At 40.9% G+C, this 18,703-nt stretch overlaps 1 protein-coding gene across 2 annotated transcripts in view; it reads left to right on the top strand.

Moving 5' to 3' along the window:
- Positions 1 to 18,703, top strand: part of GLUD1 (glutamate dehydrogenase 1) — a 57,530-nt gene that overhangs the window by 24,575 nt on the left and 14,252 nt on the right. The window contains exons 6-13 of one of the 2 annotated variants that reach the window (XM_082641404.1): positions 4,259 to 4,438; positions 5,670 to 5,807; positions 7,200 to 7,337; positions 7,663 to 7,743; positions 8,965 to 9,088; positions 9,872 to 9,963; positions 14,769 to 14,831; positions 15,737 to 17,110. In XM_082641404.1, the coding sequence (XP_082497530.1) occupies positions 4,259 to 4,438; positions 5,670 to 5,807; positions 7,200 to 7,337; positions 7,663 to 7,743; positions 8,965 to 9,088; positions 9,872 to 9,963; positions 14,769 to 14,831; positions 15,737 to 15,856 (936 nt within the window). In that variant the 3' untranslated portion in view covers positions 15,857 to 17,110. Of the gene's footprint in view, positions 1 to 4,258; positions 4,439 to 5,669; positions 5,808 to 7,199; positions 7,338 to 7,662; positions 7,744 to 8,964; positions 9,089 to 9,871; positions 9,964 to 14,768; positions 14,832 to 15,736; positions 17,111 to 18,703 lie in introns of those variants that run through there. The other variant, XM_082641405.1, reaches the window with a different exon arrangement.

Below are 18,703 nucleotides of genomic sequence, written 5' to 3'. Positions count from 1 at the left end.
GGGGAGAAGCATTGGCTTATGACAGAGGTAGACTCAGCAGGACTGGGTTGCATCTGTGGGACCAAGGAAAAGGACAGGATTGAGTCAGAAAGAACCAGGAGGACTTAGAGTCTGGGGACTGAGCAGAAGTAGTGCCATTAATACAGAACACAAGAAGAACAACTAACTTCGTCCTTGAAAGGGATGGAACCTTGAAAAACACTTAAGGAGTAGGAAGAGAAAGTGAGTTGAAACGACATTTTGTTACCCAAAAACTGGGTTCACCTCTTGGTGGGTGTCGAGCCAAAAGACACAACCAAGCCAAAGATCGGTAGAAGGATTTATTACTTGCAGCAAGTAGGGAGAACACTGGGATCTCTCCCAAAGCAGTGTCTCCCTGAACAGCAAAATTGGGGAAGTTTTAAGTTAAGGGTACCTGCATATTCATGAAGGGACTTGGGTGGTTGGCAGAGTTCAAGCTTTAGTTAAGTCACTAAGATCAGAAAAGGTCAACAGGGCTTCCCTGGTGGCGCAGTGGTTGAAAGTCCGCCTGCTGATGCAGGGGACATGGGTTCGTGCCCCGGTCCGGGAAGATCCCACATGCCGCAGAGCGGCTGGGCCCGTGAACCATGGCCGCTGAGCCTGCGCGTCCGGAGCCTGTGCTCCGCAACAGGAGAGGCCACAACAGTGAGAGGCCCGCGTAACGCAAAAAAAAAAAAAAAAGGTCAACATCGTCATCCCTTAGGTTCCGGTTGATCTGAAGGTTGAGCACTTCAGGCTTATCTTTACCATTGAAACAGAACTGGGAGTCTTTACAACTGATAAATTACCTTGGCTATTGTTACTTCTCTTGCTTGATAACATTCTTTTGTTCCCTTAAGATCATTAATTATTGAGACCTGTTCAAGTCCAAGCATTGTAGACAGGCTTTGATAAAATGGCTTAGACCACAAAATGGCTTCTCATGTCAAGAAAGCCATGCCTGGTATTCTTCCTCCAGGGACCCCCTACCCTAACTGTTCACAATTTATTTTAAAAATATAGAGAGAGCACCTACTACACAGGAGGCTTAAAGTACAGCAAGGAGTTCAATACGATTGGGGTAAAGGCTAGAAAGAAGAGTTTTGATGCTATGAAGAGTACTGGGGACCTGACCACGTCTCGGGATCAGGAAAGCCTACTTGAGACGTAACCTTCTGGTCTGCACTCTGAAAGATGAGTACACATCAATCAGGGGAAGTGGCACCGGCCAAGGGTTGGAAGCAGAAGGAAGCACCTGGGTAAAGGTCCTGATGTGAAAAGAGGTGAACCTGAGAGGCTGAGGGAACACTATGGTGGCCAGAGTAGAGAGGTCATGAGAGAGGCCAGCAGAGGAGAGTCGGACCAGATTCCTACCTTGTAGGTGACGGCAAGGACTTTGATCTTTGTCCTGAAAACAGAGGGAAGCCAGTGAAGTGCTAATTGTAAGCAGGTGTGTGACACAGTAAGCTTCACTCTGTGTGCAGCAGAGAATGGGATTGTTGGGGACAGGAGACTACACAGGAGCCCAAAAGAGATGATATTGGCCTGCCATAGTGTTGGAGAGGAATGGACAGATTGAGGAGTGATTGGGGGCTGGAGGGGAGGGACAATTAGTTAGAAAAGAATAAGAAGTGCCAAGAGCTTCGCGTTGTCGATGTTCTGAGGGGGTGGTTCTGAGAAGAGAGCAATTCAGCAACTAGATTGGAATAGTGAGGTTGGAGCCAGACTGCAAGGGCGTGTTGAGAGGGAAGTAGGGCATGAAGAGTAGCCCTCACTTAAGAAAAATGGCACTAGGGAGGAGACAGCTTGAAAGGTGCCTGTTGTCTAAAGAGAAAGGCTTTTGTTGTTCTTGGCATGTTGATTGGTGTGGGCCACAGATTCATCTTTTAAGGGCCCTAGTGGAAAGATCAGCCTTAGAAGAGGAGGAATATTGTTTCCTCTAAAAGGAAGGAAGGGGGCATCTAATGGAGGGATTTAGGCTTGTCTCGTTTCCTGGGGGGTGATGTAGTGTGTAGTTGGGAGCACACTCAGACACCCTGGATTCTGGGACTGGCTCCTTCACATACCAGGTCTGTGACCTGGGGCAAGTGCCTTCAGCTCTCTGTGCCTCACTTTCCTTATATGTAAAATGACAATAATAATAGCACCTAGTTCATGAGACAGTCATGAGGATTAAGTGAATGACAGTATAGTTATAACTGGCCCTCAGTAAGCATAAAAAATAAATATTTATAAACACTGAACCAGGTAAGTTCCACCAATCCCCTGAAATAAAACAGGAGCAGTATGAGACACGTCAAAGAATTTTGGTTTTGACTGCCATTTCCAAAATGTTGCTCCTCCGTGTCACCTTCTTATGTTAAACGAGCTCTGGTTATGGTCTTTCATTCTTTTGAAGCAAGGCATTAGATTGAATAGTACAGAACAGTGCACAGTACATTGTTATTCATAGCTCTCTCCCAAAGGTGACAAAAGAAAGTTTTGTGAGGCCCTGCCAACTAAACCTTGGACTAAACACTGGTAAAAGACTGTCCTCCTTAAAGTGATAGGAAATACAAAATCAGAGCCTAAGGTAAGAAGCCGCAGTTTTTGTTTCTCGTTTTCAGACGTGTACCTGAACACGCAGCTCCTTTTGCCTAGCCTCGCCCAGAAGTGTGGGTGCTGGAGAGCAAGCGAGTTCTCCACCCGGGCCCAGGCTTCCAAAACAATTAGGTATGCTGGGCATCTCGCAGTCAGCCAGCCAACCGGCACCGTGCCTGACCTCAGACAGGATTGCTGTCAGCTCCAGCATTTGCATTTTCTCTGTTCAAAAGCATTTGGCACTTACTTGGTTTGCAGTTCTGTATTCATAAGCGTTAACTATTCATGAAGGAAAACCGTGGGAAAACTACTAATTCCATAAATCACTTTACTAGACTGTTTTGTTTTGGTTTTTTTACTTTTGTTCTTTTTGTTGGTAATGATACAGCTAATACAATTCTAAAGATTCTTATTTAAAGTTACTTTTTAAGTTCTTAAACAGTCACTTTTTAACTCATCCAGCTAGAACATACATTGGGGGGGTAGGGAATATGATATGAAGTAAGGCACTTTATCTTGTTTCACATAGGTAGCAAATTGCCTCAACAAATTTATTAAATAGTCCATACTTTAGCCACTGACTTAAAATGCTTCCTGTATGTAATATTGATTTCCTATGTACAATAAGACTGTCTCTAGTTTCTCCTGTCCCACAGAAGACAACAGATTTGTCTATTATGCACTGTTCTGGTTGCTACAGTTTATAGTATGCTAAACTGGTTGCTTCCAGTTTAGCCCTTGGAAGGGAAGCCCTCCCAAGCCCCTTTCTTCCTTCTAACTATACTTGTTTCTGAACTAGAATACATGCATACTGTCAATACAGAGAGTACAGAAAGGAGAAGACTTACTCTCCCACTCAGCTTCTCAGAGCTAACAGCTACTACAGGAGGTGCTCTACTGACACATGGGCATGGGCCTCTGTGTCTCACCCACGTGTACCCCTTTTTTTTAACTCCAGTAATACCATACTATATATACACAATTTTTTGTATATATAGTATAGAATTAGAATTTCTGGATTAATGGCTTTTTATCTTGATAGGTATTCCAGTTGCCCTGCAAAGCTTAGTTATTTTGTTTTCTTTCTTTCTTATTTCTTGAATAGTTTTGTTAGTCCACTCTTAGGTGAACTTGAGTTATCTTTTAAAGTTCTTTTTTAAAAGTGACACTTAATTGAATTTCTAGATTAGTTTGGCAGAAAAATATTTTTACAGTGTTGAGTCTTCCCATCCATGAACACTGTAATGGCTCTTCCTATCTTAGGTTCTGTTTTGGTGACACGCTCAAAGTCTTATGATAACTTTTAAGACAATTACAGGTGACATGTATACCCTTACTTAGTAGGGCTTAAACATTTGGTGAAGGAATAACAGTTTTAAGCTGAACTCTCTCTACTTGTGTGATATTGCTATTTGTATTTACTTGATGTTTAATTCCTAAAAACCCTGTTTCTCCCATCAGAAAAGTCTACTTTATTATATATTTTCTAGGAACAGAAATTTGAAAAGGTGAGACTCCCCCCTATTGATGAAAGTATACTTTAAACACACACACACTCCTAATGAGCATATTAGTTAAATGAGAGAATGTGTTTCCACTTTAACGCTTCTTTATGTTGGTTCCTCATAGAAATTGATGTTGACATTTCATCTTTTTAAGTTTTGCCCTTCCTTTGCAGGATATTAATGCCCATGCCTGTGTTACCGGTAAGCCCATCAGTCAGGGTGGAATCCACGGACGGATCTCTGCTACTGGTCGGGGAGTTTTCCATGGGATTGAAAACTTCATCAATGAAGCTTCTTACATGAGTATTTTAGGAATGACACCAGGATTTGGAGATAAAACATTTGTTGTTCAGGTAAAAACGTTCACTTTCTTAAAGAATAACTGATATACATATAAGTTTTTCAGTGTTTTAAGATTTGCAGGTTTTTTTTTAATTTTTTTGGAGTAGACTTGATTTGTGTTGATTTCTGCTGTACAGCAAAGTGATTCAGTTATAATATAGTTCCCTGAGCTATACAGTTGGACCTTGTTGTTTATCCATCTTATATATAATAGTTTGCATCTGCTAATCCCAAGCTTCCACAAACCAGTTGTTGCTCTCTCCTCTGAGCCTCTGAAGCTCCCTTTCTGATCTTCCCACCGGTGATGGGGCTTCCCAGAGTGTGGGAACCTTTCTTTCCTCTTTTACAGCTGCCTTCCAGGGGTACAGGTCCCATCCCAGCTCCTTTTTTCTTTTTTTTTTTTCCATTTTGTCCTACCTGATTATATGGGGATCTTTCTTGTCCTTTCAGGTGTTTGAGGTCTAGTGATCAGTAGGTATTCTGTGAGAATTGTTCCATTTGTAGATGTATTTTTGATGTATTTCTGGGAAGAGGTGAGTTGCACATCCTTGTACTCCTCCTCGATTGGAACCCCTAGATTTGCAGTTTTTAAAATTTGATTCTTTGGATCTTTTAAGTTTTAAAATGGACATATGCAGAGTAATACATCCTTTGTTTTTTGAACCTTGGTAAGATTCATGTGACTAAACCAAGTATCTCTCAGAAACATATGAAACTATCATCAACTTCTTTTGTTTGATATTTAAATTGAAATTGTATCCAGAAGGGGACATCTCTTAAACTATTATGTGTATACAGAAAGGTTTACACAATGATCCAAATTTCAACTTTTGTGTGGTGTTTTGATTAGTTTACTTAGAGGAATCAAAATTAAGTTGAGTCCTACTTTAAAATAAAACCCATACCCCTCCCAATTACTGACTTATCTTTTCACGACCATAGGACATCTGGTCATCAGGAACTGAGGTCCTAGGTAGCGTTGTTGACATCACTGCCGTTTCTTTATAGGCCAATAAGGCTGCATGTCACTGAATGTCCTCAGGACTCATTATCACAGAGGACAAAGGGTTGGGTTCCACATTCCGAACCAGAAATTTATTGTTGAAGAGAGACATTGTTTCTTTTATCAAAAGGATTTTGAGAATTACTTCTAAACCAACAGAATTGTATTGGTCAGAATATGACATTTATCATCTGTGCTAGGACTTTGACTCTTGTTTCATGTACAACTGTTCTTCACAGGGATTTGGTAATGTGGGCCTGCACTCGATGAGATATTTACATCGTTTTGGTGCTAAATGTGTTGGTGTTGGTGAATCTGATGGGAGCATATGGAATCCAGATGGTATTGACCCAAAGGAACTGGAAGACTTCAAATTGGTATGTTAATGTAATATCTGAACAGTTTGACCACCTGAATGTTGTAAAGTTGAAAAAAGTATTATTGAAATCTGTTTGCATTGTTTTTTTAAATTAATTTTTATTGGAGTATAGTTGATTTGCAGTGTTCTGTTAGTTTCTGCTGTTCAGCAAGGTGAGTCAGTTATACATATATCCATTCTTTTTTAGATTCTATTCCTATACAGGTGATAACAGGGTATTGAGTAGAGTTCCCTGTTCTATACAGGTCCTTATTAGTTATCTGTTTTATATAGAGTACTGTATATGTGTCAATCCCAATCTCCCAATTTATCCCTCCCCACCTTCCCCCCGGGTAACCATAAGTTCGTTTTCTACATCTGTGACTCTATTTCTGTTTTGTAAATAGGTTCATTTGTACCATTTTTAGATTCCACATATACGCAATATCATATGATGTTTGTCTTTCTCTGACTGCACTCAGTATGACAATCTCTAGGTCCATCCAGGTCACTGCAAATGGCATTATTTCATCCTTTTTAGACTGCCATATTTTAGATTCCATATATACATGATATCATATGGTATTTGCCTTTCTCTTTTTGACTTACTTCACTTAGTATGATAATCTCTAGTTGCTGCAAATGGCATTATTTCATTCTTTTTTACGGCTGAGTAATTAATATTCCATCGTATATACGTACAACATCTTCTCTATCCATTCATCTGTCGATGGACACTTAGGTTGCTTCCATGTCATGGCTGTTGTAAATAGTGCTGCAGTGAACATTGGGGTACATGTGTCTTTTCGAATTATGGTTTTCTCCAGATATATGTCCAGGAGTGGAACTGCTGGATCATATGGTAGCTCTGTTTTTAGTTTTTTAAGGAACCTCCATAGTGGCCTCCATAGTGGCTGTATCAATTTACATTCCCACCAATAGTGCAAGAGGCTTCCCTTTTCTCCACACCCTCTCCAGCATTTATTGTCTGTAGATTTCTTGATGATGGCCATTCTGACCGGTGTGAGGTGATACCTCGTTGTAGTTTTGATTTGCATTTTTCTAATTATTAGTGATGTTGAGCGTCTTTTCATGTGCCTCTTGGCCATCTGTATGTCTTCTTTGGAGAAATGTCTATTTAGATCTTCCACCCATTTTTTGATTGGGTTGTTTGTTTTTTTGATATTGAGCTGCATGAGCTGTTTGTATATTTTGGAGATTAATCCCTTGTTGGTCGCTTCGTTTACAAGTATTTTCTCCCATTCTGTGGGTTGTCTTTTCATTTTGTTTGCTTATTTTTTTTAATGTAACTCAAAGACCTCCTACTAAATGAGTCTTCATATCATAGGCACTAAACATAAACATTTAAACTCTGTTGCAACCATTAATTCTGATTTTCAATCAATTATAGCAACATGGAACAATCCTGGGCTTCCCCAAAGCAAAGATCTATGAAGGGAACATCTTGGAGGCTGACTGTGACATATTGATCCCTGCTGCCAGTGAGAAGCAGCTGACCAGGTCCAATGCACCCAGAGTCAAAGCCAAGGTGACAGCATGATGGATTCAACCTTACCAATGTGGAGTGACACTGAGAGTCATAGAAAAGCTCTAATGGGTTTCCTCTTTTTTTAAAAAAAAGAAAACAGCTTTATTGGGATGTATTGGGGTGGCCAAAATGTTCCTTCAGGTTCGTTACCATCTTATGGAAAAACCCAAATAAACTTTTTGGCCATACAAGTCCCCAAGCATACAATTTAAAGTGGGATTTTGCTTCTCTCCCACAGCCCCATACCCCACACATCTCTTGAGCTCAGCTGGAGGGGATTTGATGGTGTTATTGGCATTTCTCTATGTTCGTGACTTTCTTGCAGATCATTGCTGAAGGTGCCAATGGACCGACAACTCCAGAAGCTGATAAGATTTTCCTAGAGAGGAACATCATGGTTATTCCAGTAAGTAAGCTACATTTGCCATATTTTATATGTACTTGGAATCATAATTGTCTTTTGCAAGGAACTGGGGGGAGAGGAGGATTGTTAGTTTCCCAAGCCTTAGTGATGAATTCTTCATCTTTATTTTGTTTTAAACTTTTATTTATTTATCTATATTTATTTTTGGCTGCGTCGGGTCTTAGTTGCGGGATGCGGGATCTTTTGTTGCAGCGCACAGGCTCTTGGCTGTGGCTTGCAAGCTTCTCTCTAGTAGTGGCATGCAGGCTCCAGGGCGTGTGGGCACTGTAGTTGTGGCAGGCGGGCTCCAGAGCATGTGGGCTCTGTAGTTTGCCGCATGCAGGCTCTCTACTTGCAGGCTCTCTAGTTGAGGCTCTTGGGCTCAGTAGTTGTGGTGTGTGGGTTTAGTTGCCTCGCAGCATGTGGGATCTTAGTTCCCTGACTAGGGGTCAAACCCACGTGCCCTGCATTGCAGGACAGATTCTGTACCACTGGACTACCAGGGAAGTCCCTTTATTTTGCTTTTAAGAAAATAAAGTAGAAGTGTGGTTAATATAATAAGCCTGTCTTATATTGGACCTGAACATTTTCTTCCAACTTCAGGCTCTTTCTTGAGTATGTATTTAGACTTCTTAAAATCCAGTTATATAAATGTATAATGTGCTAGAAGGACTACTCTATCTTTCAAATGTCCCTTGCTGTCTTACTCAGAAAGCTAATATGAGTAACATGTGCTTAAGTTTTGGGGGTCTGTACCAAAAGGTCATTGGAAATTAGAAGTTAGTGTGGACTCGCGATGCATTTTGAAGAACTGCTTTTGCTGAAAGCACTTAAATTCAGTTTAACTGAAATAGACTGCCTTTATGTAGTGGGAGAGTGAACACTAATCTTCTGGCAAGACACCCTTGGACCATCCAAACCAGTGGTTAGTGGGCAGGCAATTTTCTCAGAATTTTTTTGGTGGAGAAGAGGCTCTAAAACCTCTGATCCAATGCTTGCTGATTAATAAACCAATAAATTATTTTTTTTTCCAAAGGGAGAAAGCCTTAGATGTATTGGGAAGGGGGTTTGTTTAAGTGTAAAATTTCTGATACCATCTAAGATGTATTTGGGAAGCTTGAAGCTTAATCTGCTTTGATATTAAAACTTTGATATTAAACAATGAGCTCACGTTCATTGTAAGCTTTTATTAAGACCATCATCTCCTCATTTTTTTGTGTATAGGATCTCTACTTGAATGCTGGAGGAGTGACAGTGTCTTACTTTGAGTGGCTGAAGAATCTAAATCATGTCAGCTATGGCCGTTTGACCTTCAAATATGAAAGGGATTCTAACTACCACTTGCTCAGTAAGTTCTGATTATCCTGTTCTGCAAAAGTTATCTTTTGGGTCATCTAAAAGGTTGGGGAAAGCCTGCACTTAATAAAAGGGCTAATTTCCTTTTTGTTTAGTCTCAGAACGAAAACTATTCTGACTCATGAGTCTTAGACCAAAAATACACAATTTCTTTATAGGTATTCACTATATTAACTCTCTGGAATATATTTATATTCCAATGTTTATTCTGCGAGTATGTTCTGGTTCCCAGAACCTAATCTGTAAGTTAATAGTATAAAGAGTATCATTTTAAACCAGGAGCTCCTGCTGATACTCATCCATTTCTATCTCAGGTTGCTTTTGGTAAAGCCCTATCTATTGTCAAGAATTTTTTGAGTCTTATGATGAGAATACTGTTTTGTCTTTGACTAGAATAGGCTCCAGAGTTGACACTAGAATTTTCCTCAAGCTGAAATAAGACCAAGACCTCCAACTGAGCTTTACTGAGCCCACTCTGAGAATCTGGGTGAAGTGTTCCATCGATTTCCATTCCTTTTTCCCTCAGCATTTTCTTTTTAAAAGAGCCAAGGAAAATCCCTGCTAATGGGTGTTATGGAAACAGAGCAGTGACCTAAATTCACATTTATATAGGAATTTGGCAAAGTGCTTTATTCCTTTTAACTGAGATTTAAGTGAGTAACCCTTTTATGTTATTAGTGTTTGGGGCTGTGGATATAGTTTGGGGCTACTTTCGTTTCTACTTCATTTTTTTCCTACTAGCAATATCGTATCTTCATCTCTTGGCTTTTTATAGTGTCCGTTCAAGAGAGTTTGGAAAGGAAATTTGGAAAGCATGGTGGAACTATTCCCGTTGTACCCACAGCAGAGTTCCAAGACAGGATATCGGTGAGTGTGCCTGTGGTGGCATCAGATACACTGCCTGCTGTCTTCTTTAGGTCAGGCCAGCTGTATTAAATGGGATTAAGGCGTGGTTATCAACATGACAGTTATATGACTTCCTCTTTCCTTACATTCTAAAAATGGAGTAAGAATCTTAGTTTGAAATAATTCATGGTTCTGCTTTTGATACTTTTACAATACAGATGACTCAACAAGTGATTCTAACATAATGGTGAAGAGTTATTGTGTATTTTAACTATTTTAAGCTTTAGAGAAATGGAAAGAATTGAAAAGTAAACATTAGATTGACCTATGTAAAAAATTGAAATTACTATATGGACACAAATAAGAGTCAAAGAAGACAGATGAGAAAAACTATTTGTTGTTAATTAGCTATTGACAGGATATATTAATACACATCACAAAGAGAATTTCTTTACCAGTAAGTAGCAGGCGACATGAAAAAAATCAGAAGTAGGCCTAGAAAAAAATGTTTAACCTCGTTGTTAAAGAAGTATACATTAAAATAAGGATTCTTTAATGTATTAAACTAGCATAAACAATTAATGGATCTTATGCTCACCATGTCTGTTGTGAAGCAGTTGTACCTTTATTCTGATGACAATGCAAAAGACTTATTAAAGAGTTCCTGCCCTTTGACACTTAAAATAACATCACCTCTGGGAGTTAATCCTAAGAAAACAATTTTAAAGGAGAGGAATGAGTCCGTGCATGATGTCATTGGAACTGTGTTTACAGTCATTTTTAAAATTAGGTTTGATTTTACAATCCAGTGTGTGGGGGGGGCAGGGAAGTGGCTAAGTGATAATATGTCTTCTTATGAAATATTCAGTCATGGGAAATAATTTAAGACTATATTGCAACATGGGGAAATGTTAAGGGTTTTGTTTTGAAGGAGAAAAGATGCTTTTGCCACTCTGGGTAACTCTCCTCAAAGAACCTTCCTCTTTCCCAGAACCATGTGTCTTAGTTCTGGTCCCTCCTTCTGGAACACCCAGACCCACTCCCTGCTTGAGTGTCACATCCCAGTGGCTTTCCCTGAAAGTCCTCTCTGCCTGCCAGCATTTCACCCATCCTTCCATCACAAGTCACTTAGTGCGTTTATAGGCCCTGCTGTCGCTGCGGCTTTAAGATGGGATTCTTGCTCCTCCCTGTGGTCGCCCCATGTCCCAGCACACGCCTGCCACATAGTCAATCAGACTGAAACCTGGAGAGGGAGTGAAGAGGACAGCCAGTTGGTTAGGAAGACAGAGCCATGATGCCTTTCGTTTTTATGCTTTTTTAAAATAATCTTTGCCCAATGTATCAGTCTTCCAGTTTTCAAATGCTTTCGGTGCTTCTAATTTTAGACTTTAATGCTATTTCTCATCTCTTAGTGACTTACTTATTGCAGCAGTCTTGTAATAAGTGTCAGTTGAAAACCCAGTTTCTTCCCCCAGCTCCTTGCTTTTAGTTTCCTCCTCCCCAGCCATGCTGTGGCCCTGCCAGGACCTACATCATTGACCTGATCATCTTTTCACTGTCCTTCATCACACCTGTCTTCACTTAAATTCCATTGCCCATCATTACAGTCACTCTCCGGTCTTGTTTTGCTTCATCACACTCCTTTGTTAGCACCTGAACCCCGAGGAAATTTAGCTCTCTGCCCCCTCCGTTCCTCCGCTGTAGCAGGAGGCCCTGCTGACTCTTCAGACTTAAAGTAGGCTCTCAGCTGCCCAGCAGTTAAACTACTTTTCCCTGTTCCATTCATTCTCTCATTCTCTTCGTTAATTATATCATATTTTCTCCTTTTTTCTCTCCCTGCACTCCAGTTTATGACCTGGTTATCTATTCACAGAAAAGTGAAGCAGTCAGGGAACGTCCACATCTACCCAGCTCCTGGTATCTGTACCCTTGAGCAACACTTTGTGCTTCCATCTCAGCCCGAGTCTTGTTCTGGGCTGTTTTCAGTCTCTCAGATGCACTGCTCGAGCACACCCTCCCCTTTCTCTTGCATCGTTTTCCCTCTATTCAGTCATTCCTATCAATGTAACAAATGCTGCCTTAAAAAATATAAATCTTAATCCCACTTGCCCTTCCAGGTCTTGCTATTTTTATTTCTCGTATAGCAAACCTCCTTAAGAGTTGTGTATACTCTGTCCCCAGTTCTTCTATACTCAAACCTCCTATTCTGCCCACCACTCCACCAGAACTCTTCTTGTCACGGTAACCGGTGGTGGCAGCGTCACCAAACCTAGCGGGCATTTTTCAGTCCTCATCTTACTGCACTGGCCACAGGTGACCACTCCCGCTGGAAAGATTCCTTAGCTTCCAGGACACCACATCCTCCTGGGTTTCTTCCTGCTTCACTCGCCAGTCCTTCTGCTGATCCTTGTCATCCCTGTACCCTGTTAACATTGGAAGTCCTCAGTCCCTGAACCACTTCTCAGTCTGAATTCAAAATTTTGGTGATCTCACTCAGCCTCATGGTTTTTTATATGCTGTCTCCTCTAACTAGAATATAAACTCCAGGAGAACAGAGAATTTTCATTATTTTGTTTTCTGCTGTGTCCCCAGTACCTAGAAGAGTGCCTGGAACATAGTAGGTACTCAGTAAATGTTTGGTGAATGAATGAGTGGGTGAAAGGAATAGCAGTATTCCACTTGTAAAGCAAGTTTTCCTGTTCCTAACTTGGTAGAACAAAACAAAGCTCAGGGCTTCCCTGGTGGCACAGTAGTTGGCGCAGTGGTTGAGAGTCCGCCTGCCAATGCGGGGGACACGGGTTCGTGCCCCGGTCCTGGAAGATCCCACATGCTGCAGAGCGGCTGGGCCCGTGAGCCATGGCCGCTGGGCATGCACGTCCGGAGCCTGTGCTCCGCAATAGGAGAGGCCACAACAGAGAGAGGCCTGCGTACCGCAAAAAAAAAAAAAAAAAGAAAGAAAGAAAAAAACAAAGCTTAACCTATATGTTTCTCTGTTTGTTTGTTTGTTTTAATTTAATTTTATTCATTTTTTGGCTGTGTTGCGAATTAGTTGCTGCGTGCGGGCTTTCTCTAGTTGCAGCGAGTGGAGGCTACTCTTCATTGCAGTGCAGTGGCTTCTCTTACTGCGGAACATGGGCTCTAGGTGCGCGGGCTTCAGTAGTGGTGGCACGTGGGCTCAGTACTTGTGGCTTGGGGGCTCTAGAGCGCAGGCTCAGTAGTTCTGGCGCATGGGCTTAGTTGCTTCACGGCACGTAGGATTTTCCCGGACCAGGGCTCAAATCTGTGTCCCCTGCATTAGCAGGTGGTCTCTTAACCACTGCGCCACCGGGGAAGTTCCATGTTTCTTTTTTTTAAAATTAATTTATTTATTATTTATCTTGGGCTGCGTTGGGTCTTCATTGCTGCGCACAGGCTTTCTCTAGTTGCAGCAAGCGGGAGCTACTCTTTGTTGCGGTATGCGGGCTTCTCATTGCGGTGGCTTCTCGTTGCAGATCATGGGCTTCGGTAATTGCGGCACACAGGCTCAGTAGTTGTGGCTCGCGGGCTCTAGAGCGCAGGCTCAGTTGTGGCGCATGGGCTTAGTTGCTCCGAGGCGTGTGGGATCTTCCCAGACCAGGGCGCGAACCCATGTCCCTTGCGTTGGCAGGAATATTCTTAACCACTGTGCCAACCAGGGAAGTCCCCCATATGTTTCTTAATTGATATAAGTGTTACAGAAATATACCTTCTTAAGTGAGTAAGTATTAATTAGATAAAGTTCAGCATATATAAAAAGTGGCTCACCAACAACAAGTTTTTATTTGGCATATCAGGATGTGTTTGCTAGCTATATATATCATATTAAGAGTGGTGGTGATAGTTATTTGTCCTAACTTTAGAAAACAGTCCAAAAAACAAATTAGATAGAGGAACCCGTTGAAACAAACTGACTTACAGAGATAATTGGCAAAGGAAAGAGAGGAGCTGATTTGGTGGTCAAAGATGCTGGGTTATATCCCAGCTCTAAAAATAGCTACCTGGGGACTTCCCTGGTGGTCCAGTGGTAAAGAATCCGCCTTCCACTGCAGGGAACATGGATTCGATCACTGGTTGGGGAACTAAGATCCCACATACCGCAGGGCAACTAAGCCCGTGGGCCACAACTACTGAGATTGCACACCTCAACTAGAGATCCCATGTGCCGCCAACTACAGAGCCCACGTGCCCCAACTAAGACCAGACACAGCCAAAAATAAGTAAAATTAAATTTAAAAAAAAGCTACCTGTAACTTTGGCCAACTTCTCTGGTTGTCAGTTTCCTCATCAGAAGAATCAGAGTGGTTAATTATGAGCTGCTAAGATCCCTCCAGCTTTAAAGTTTGTGGCATTGCTGAATATACAGGCAGGATTCTACCCCACAGCTGCTGTTGGAGGTAGCTGGATTCTTTTCGGTGCCCTGTGTGGTGTGCTGGGGAGCGGAGATGAATGTACCCTGACACCGACAGGGTAACATGTTGTTGTGGTCTGCATCTCAGATGGTTGGTTGACTGGTGCTGAGCCCACTACTTGGCCTATGTTTCTTGGTCCATACTTTCCTGTGGTGTTTTACCATGATATTAATTTCAATTTCATGAGTATTTGTTTGCTGTCAAATATAGTGAAAACTAAATTGTGGTTAAAACATGACTACTTAAATAGGTATCAAGATACTATACAGAAATTAAGTGTATCTTTCCTGAAAGACAAAAAACAATTCTATCTGGCTGTATATTGACTTAAGAATCCTTTGTGCTCTATAGGTGAAGCATGTCTTTATGGTTTTGTTAAACTATTCTTTTTCCTAACAGGGTGCCTCTGAGAAAGACATCGTGCACTCTGGCTTAGCTTACACCATGGAGCGCTCTGCCAGGGTATGTACACAGATGCTGTTTGCGTTTCTGGTAGTTACATGAAGTACAGCTCAACCATCTCAGCTGCCAGATTGTGTGTGCAGTGACAGAAAATAGCGATGTGTTTAAATGTTCCAAAACATGTGCTTTTTCAGTCTTAAATGATGGGCGTTGTTTTTAGGATCTGCCATATGTTTTCCAAAGTTTGGGAAATAATGCCAAGTTAGAAGGAATCATGTTTAGCTTAGTCAGCCAAACTTGGTTGCAGCTTAGTGCACCACTGTTACAGCTACAGGAAGCTACCTTACTACATAGAATTTGGTATAAGTGAAAGGTTTTTTGACCACTTGATCCTTACTTCAAAGCCTTAAGCACAGTTCGAGTCCAGTTTTCCTAATTTCTTTTTGAGTTCAGATTCTATCCACTTGGCATCAAGTTGAAATAGCAGAAGCAGATATTAATTTTGTTAATTTTTTGAGATAATTAGCATACCATAAATTCACCCTTTTAAAGTATATAATTTAGCAGCCTTCAAGTATGTTCACGAGGCTATGTAGCCATCACCGCTCACTCCAGAACATTTTCATCACCCCATCCTTAGTTCATTTAAATTACCACAGTGTATATCGGACTTGCTCCAGATTACAGGATGTCTAAAGGGCATAGAGATAACTCACATCTTAAATTCTAAGGAGCAACATCTTCCTGTCATCTAAACAGTAGTTTGTATTAATTCCAGAGAATTAGTCCTTCCTGACTCGAGGTTATTTCACTGCCTGAGTAGTTTCTCTTTGGCTACCCAAGTCCAGCCCTGAAGTGGTACTAGGGTAACTTGTACCAGGCTGTTATGTGCCTTGTGTGTTCATGGCCTGGCTACTTGAGTCAGGGTCACATCCCATCTCCACATCACATCTCCTTCATTTCAGCAAATCATGCGCACAGCCATGAAGTATAACCTGGGATTGGACCTGAGAACAGCTGCCTATGTCAATGCCATTGAGAAAGTCTTCAGGGTGTACAATGAAGCTGGTGTGACCTTCACATAGACCGGACCAGACTGCAGCTGACTTCTTCACTACCCTCTTCACCTCTTCATCTGCAGACCTATCACAAGTTTACATGTAACCACAAAAATCTCTCTCTCATGACTTAATAGATGATGGACACCATTCTCAACAAGTCAATCCAAATCAGCCCCTTGAGAAAAAAAGTTAGGGGATCATAAATAAGCTAATAAGTGATAGTAGAAATTAGCTATGTCAGAGAGCCATTTGGGCATTTTGCCTTTAAATAAAGTCGTTTCCCTCTGCCTGTGCTGCCTTGTTCCATGGCTGTTTCCAGCACAGTCAGCTGTAGCCCTGGGAAAGCACCTTTGTCCAAGAGTAGTCAGTCACTTGTTCAGCTCTGGACAGATCTATCAGGTGCTTTGACACATTTAAGAAGCAGGTATATGGCATTTTCAGGAGGTAGCATGGTCCTCAAGTGAGTTATTGGTATTTTACATCAGCAAAATAACTCAATTTTATAGGTTACAAACAAAAAAATCTTTCTCTTTATGCATTTTATTCTTTTAGAATAAAATAAGTACATGCTGCTGTAATAAAATTGCCTTTAGTCACTTAACAAGCCTAACCTTGACTCAAGCAGTGAATGCCTGTAAACATAATAAATGAAAAAAGCTAGTATTTTTATAACATAAAACAGTATCATTTATAACTTGTCAATTGCATATTGTCATCCAGCAAAAATAAAAAGCCTGGTAGAGAATTAAGTTATCTTCATACCTGCAAATGATGGAGGCTATTTTTGTTAAGACTGTTGGAATTTACTAACCACAATTATGACATATAGTCCAAAGAATGCAGTAACCTCCTTATCATGTTAATTGTCCTCTTTTGAAGATCTATTGTGTTGACTAATTGAACAATAATTCAAGTAGAGTGCCCCAGAAAAAAACCACTTGGGCTCCCTCTTTGGAGTCTGGCTGGCGGCTCTGAGCATTGCCAATGGCCCCGACTCTTTGTCCTCATTTAGAGGCCTCATCTTCTGCACACGGCTTCATTCCCAGTGGGCTGGAAACAACCCGGGGTTGTGTTTTGTTTGGGAGTTGTTTGGCCAGGGCCTTTTGAACAGTAGTGTCCCAATGAAGTACTAGATATTATTTATGTAAGAATTAGCTTTTCTTTTTTTTAACAATAATATCCTTTCAGAAATTTCTAACTACTTTGTAACTGCATGACTTAACCTGGTGACAAAAGCAGTTATTAAAAAGACTACCTTTTCCAAAGCTTATGTTTCTTTTCTGTGTTTTTGTATTTGATATATTTGTCTCTTTTAGTAGATGATAAAACTATAATTGGGTTTCTGAAATTTTTGAAACCACCACTTATATAACATTTCTTTCCATAATGTTTTGAACTGCCAAAATTTTATTCCTTGAATTCTTTTGTGTTTCATTCTGTGAAACAATATCAGTGGCTATTCCTGGGGAAGAGGTTCTGCTTAAAGCTGATATACTGACATAATTTATATACCTATTTATACATAGTACTTTTTAACGAAGGAAGGTTTCATTGATGATGGTTCATTTTTAATAATTTAGCCACAAGATGTAACAAGGCAATACTAACTGTAATCAACAGAAGTGGATTCTAGACCTGATTCCACCAGCTTACACAGCTGCCAGATCTGAAACATAACTTTCAGCTGGACTTTGTGTCTGTTTTGTCCTGATTCTGCCTTTCCATGGTTCTGAGCATCGGGTCAAGGAGTAGATAAACAAGCCCATGGCACCTAGCCTTCCCGAGCACAGTGACATCTACTTGCACTCGAGATGGAACATTAAAATAGGGGAGAGTGACTTCCCTAGTGGTCCAGTGGTTAAGAATCCACCTTCTAATGCAGGGTTTGCCGGTTCAATTCCTGGTCAGGGAACTAAGATCCCACATGCTGCGGGGCTACTGAGCCTGCGCACCACAACTAGAGGTAAGCCCACATGCCACAACAAAGAGTCCATGTGCTGCAACTAAGACCCGGCACAGCCAAATAAATATTTTTTAAAATGAATAAAATAGGGGGAAAGTGATGTGGAAGCAAGTTCCAGAATATCTGGAACAGTACCAGGTGGGTCAGTAGAGTCAGGTCACGTGAAAGCGGGATGATAACTCGTAGTGTGGCCTTTGGCTAACATACTGGGAGTATTTATAGCGGTGTTTTACAGACATACATTAGTGGGTGTTACTGATACTGTCAGGAAACCGGTACTGTCCACACCAGCTGTATAAAGGCAACACGGCACTAGTGTGTCAACCTTGGTTCCTGGAGTTTTGAGTTAGAAGAAGACTCTGGTCAAGTACTCTTGGTTTCACTGAAATGTTCTAATTTATCTGCTTATAAAATTCTTTTTTAAACTTATGTATAATACTCTATAAAGTTAATTGTTTCTGAAATAGCCATAGATGGCTTTTGTAGCACTTATTTAACTGTTGCCTCAAACCCCTACACCAGAATGTGTTCTAATTACCCCTCGATAGTTGAAGTTTAGGTTAAGTTAAAAAAAAAAAAAAAGTTTTAAGAAAGCCTGCATCTTAATTCACAAGCTTTAAGTAAATTACCTATTCCCTAAACATCCCTGGCAGGCTTTCTCAGCCCTGCTACGTGTAAGGCCGTCAAAGCATGGCACATGAAGAAAACTACATCTGTGAACCTTGCACAGAAACCTCTGCAAAAGTTTTATTTGTACTATGTGTGTTTTTAATTTTTTTCACAACTCTTACTGGCTCTTTTTTGCTTGCTTTTTTTAAATCAAAGCTTACACACAGTGTAGACAGGATTTCTCAACACTGTTGACATTTTGGCCAGGTAATCCTTTGTTTCGGGGACAGTCCTCTGCA

This window comes from Mesoplodon mirus, assembly GCF_964341445.2.
Source record: "Mesoplodon mirus genome assembly, chromosome: 2".
NCBI lineage: Eukaryota > Metazoa > Chordata > Mammalia > Artiodactyla > Ziphiidae > Mesoplodon > Mesoplodon mirus.
Note: the sequence above shows the minus strand (reverse complement) of the source record. Positions and strands in the feature narration are given on the sequence as shown.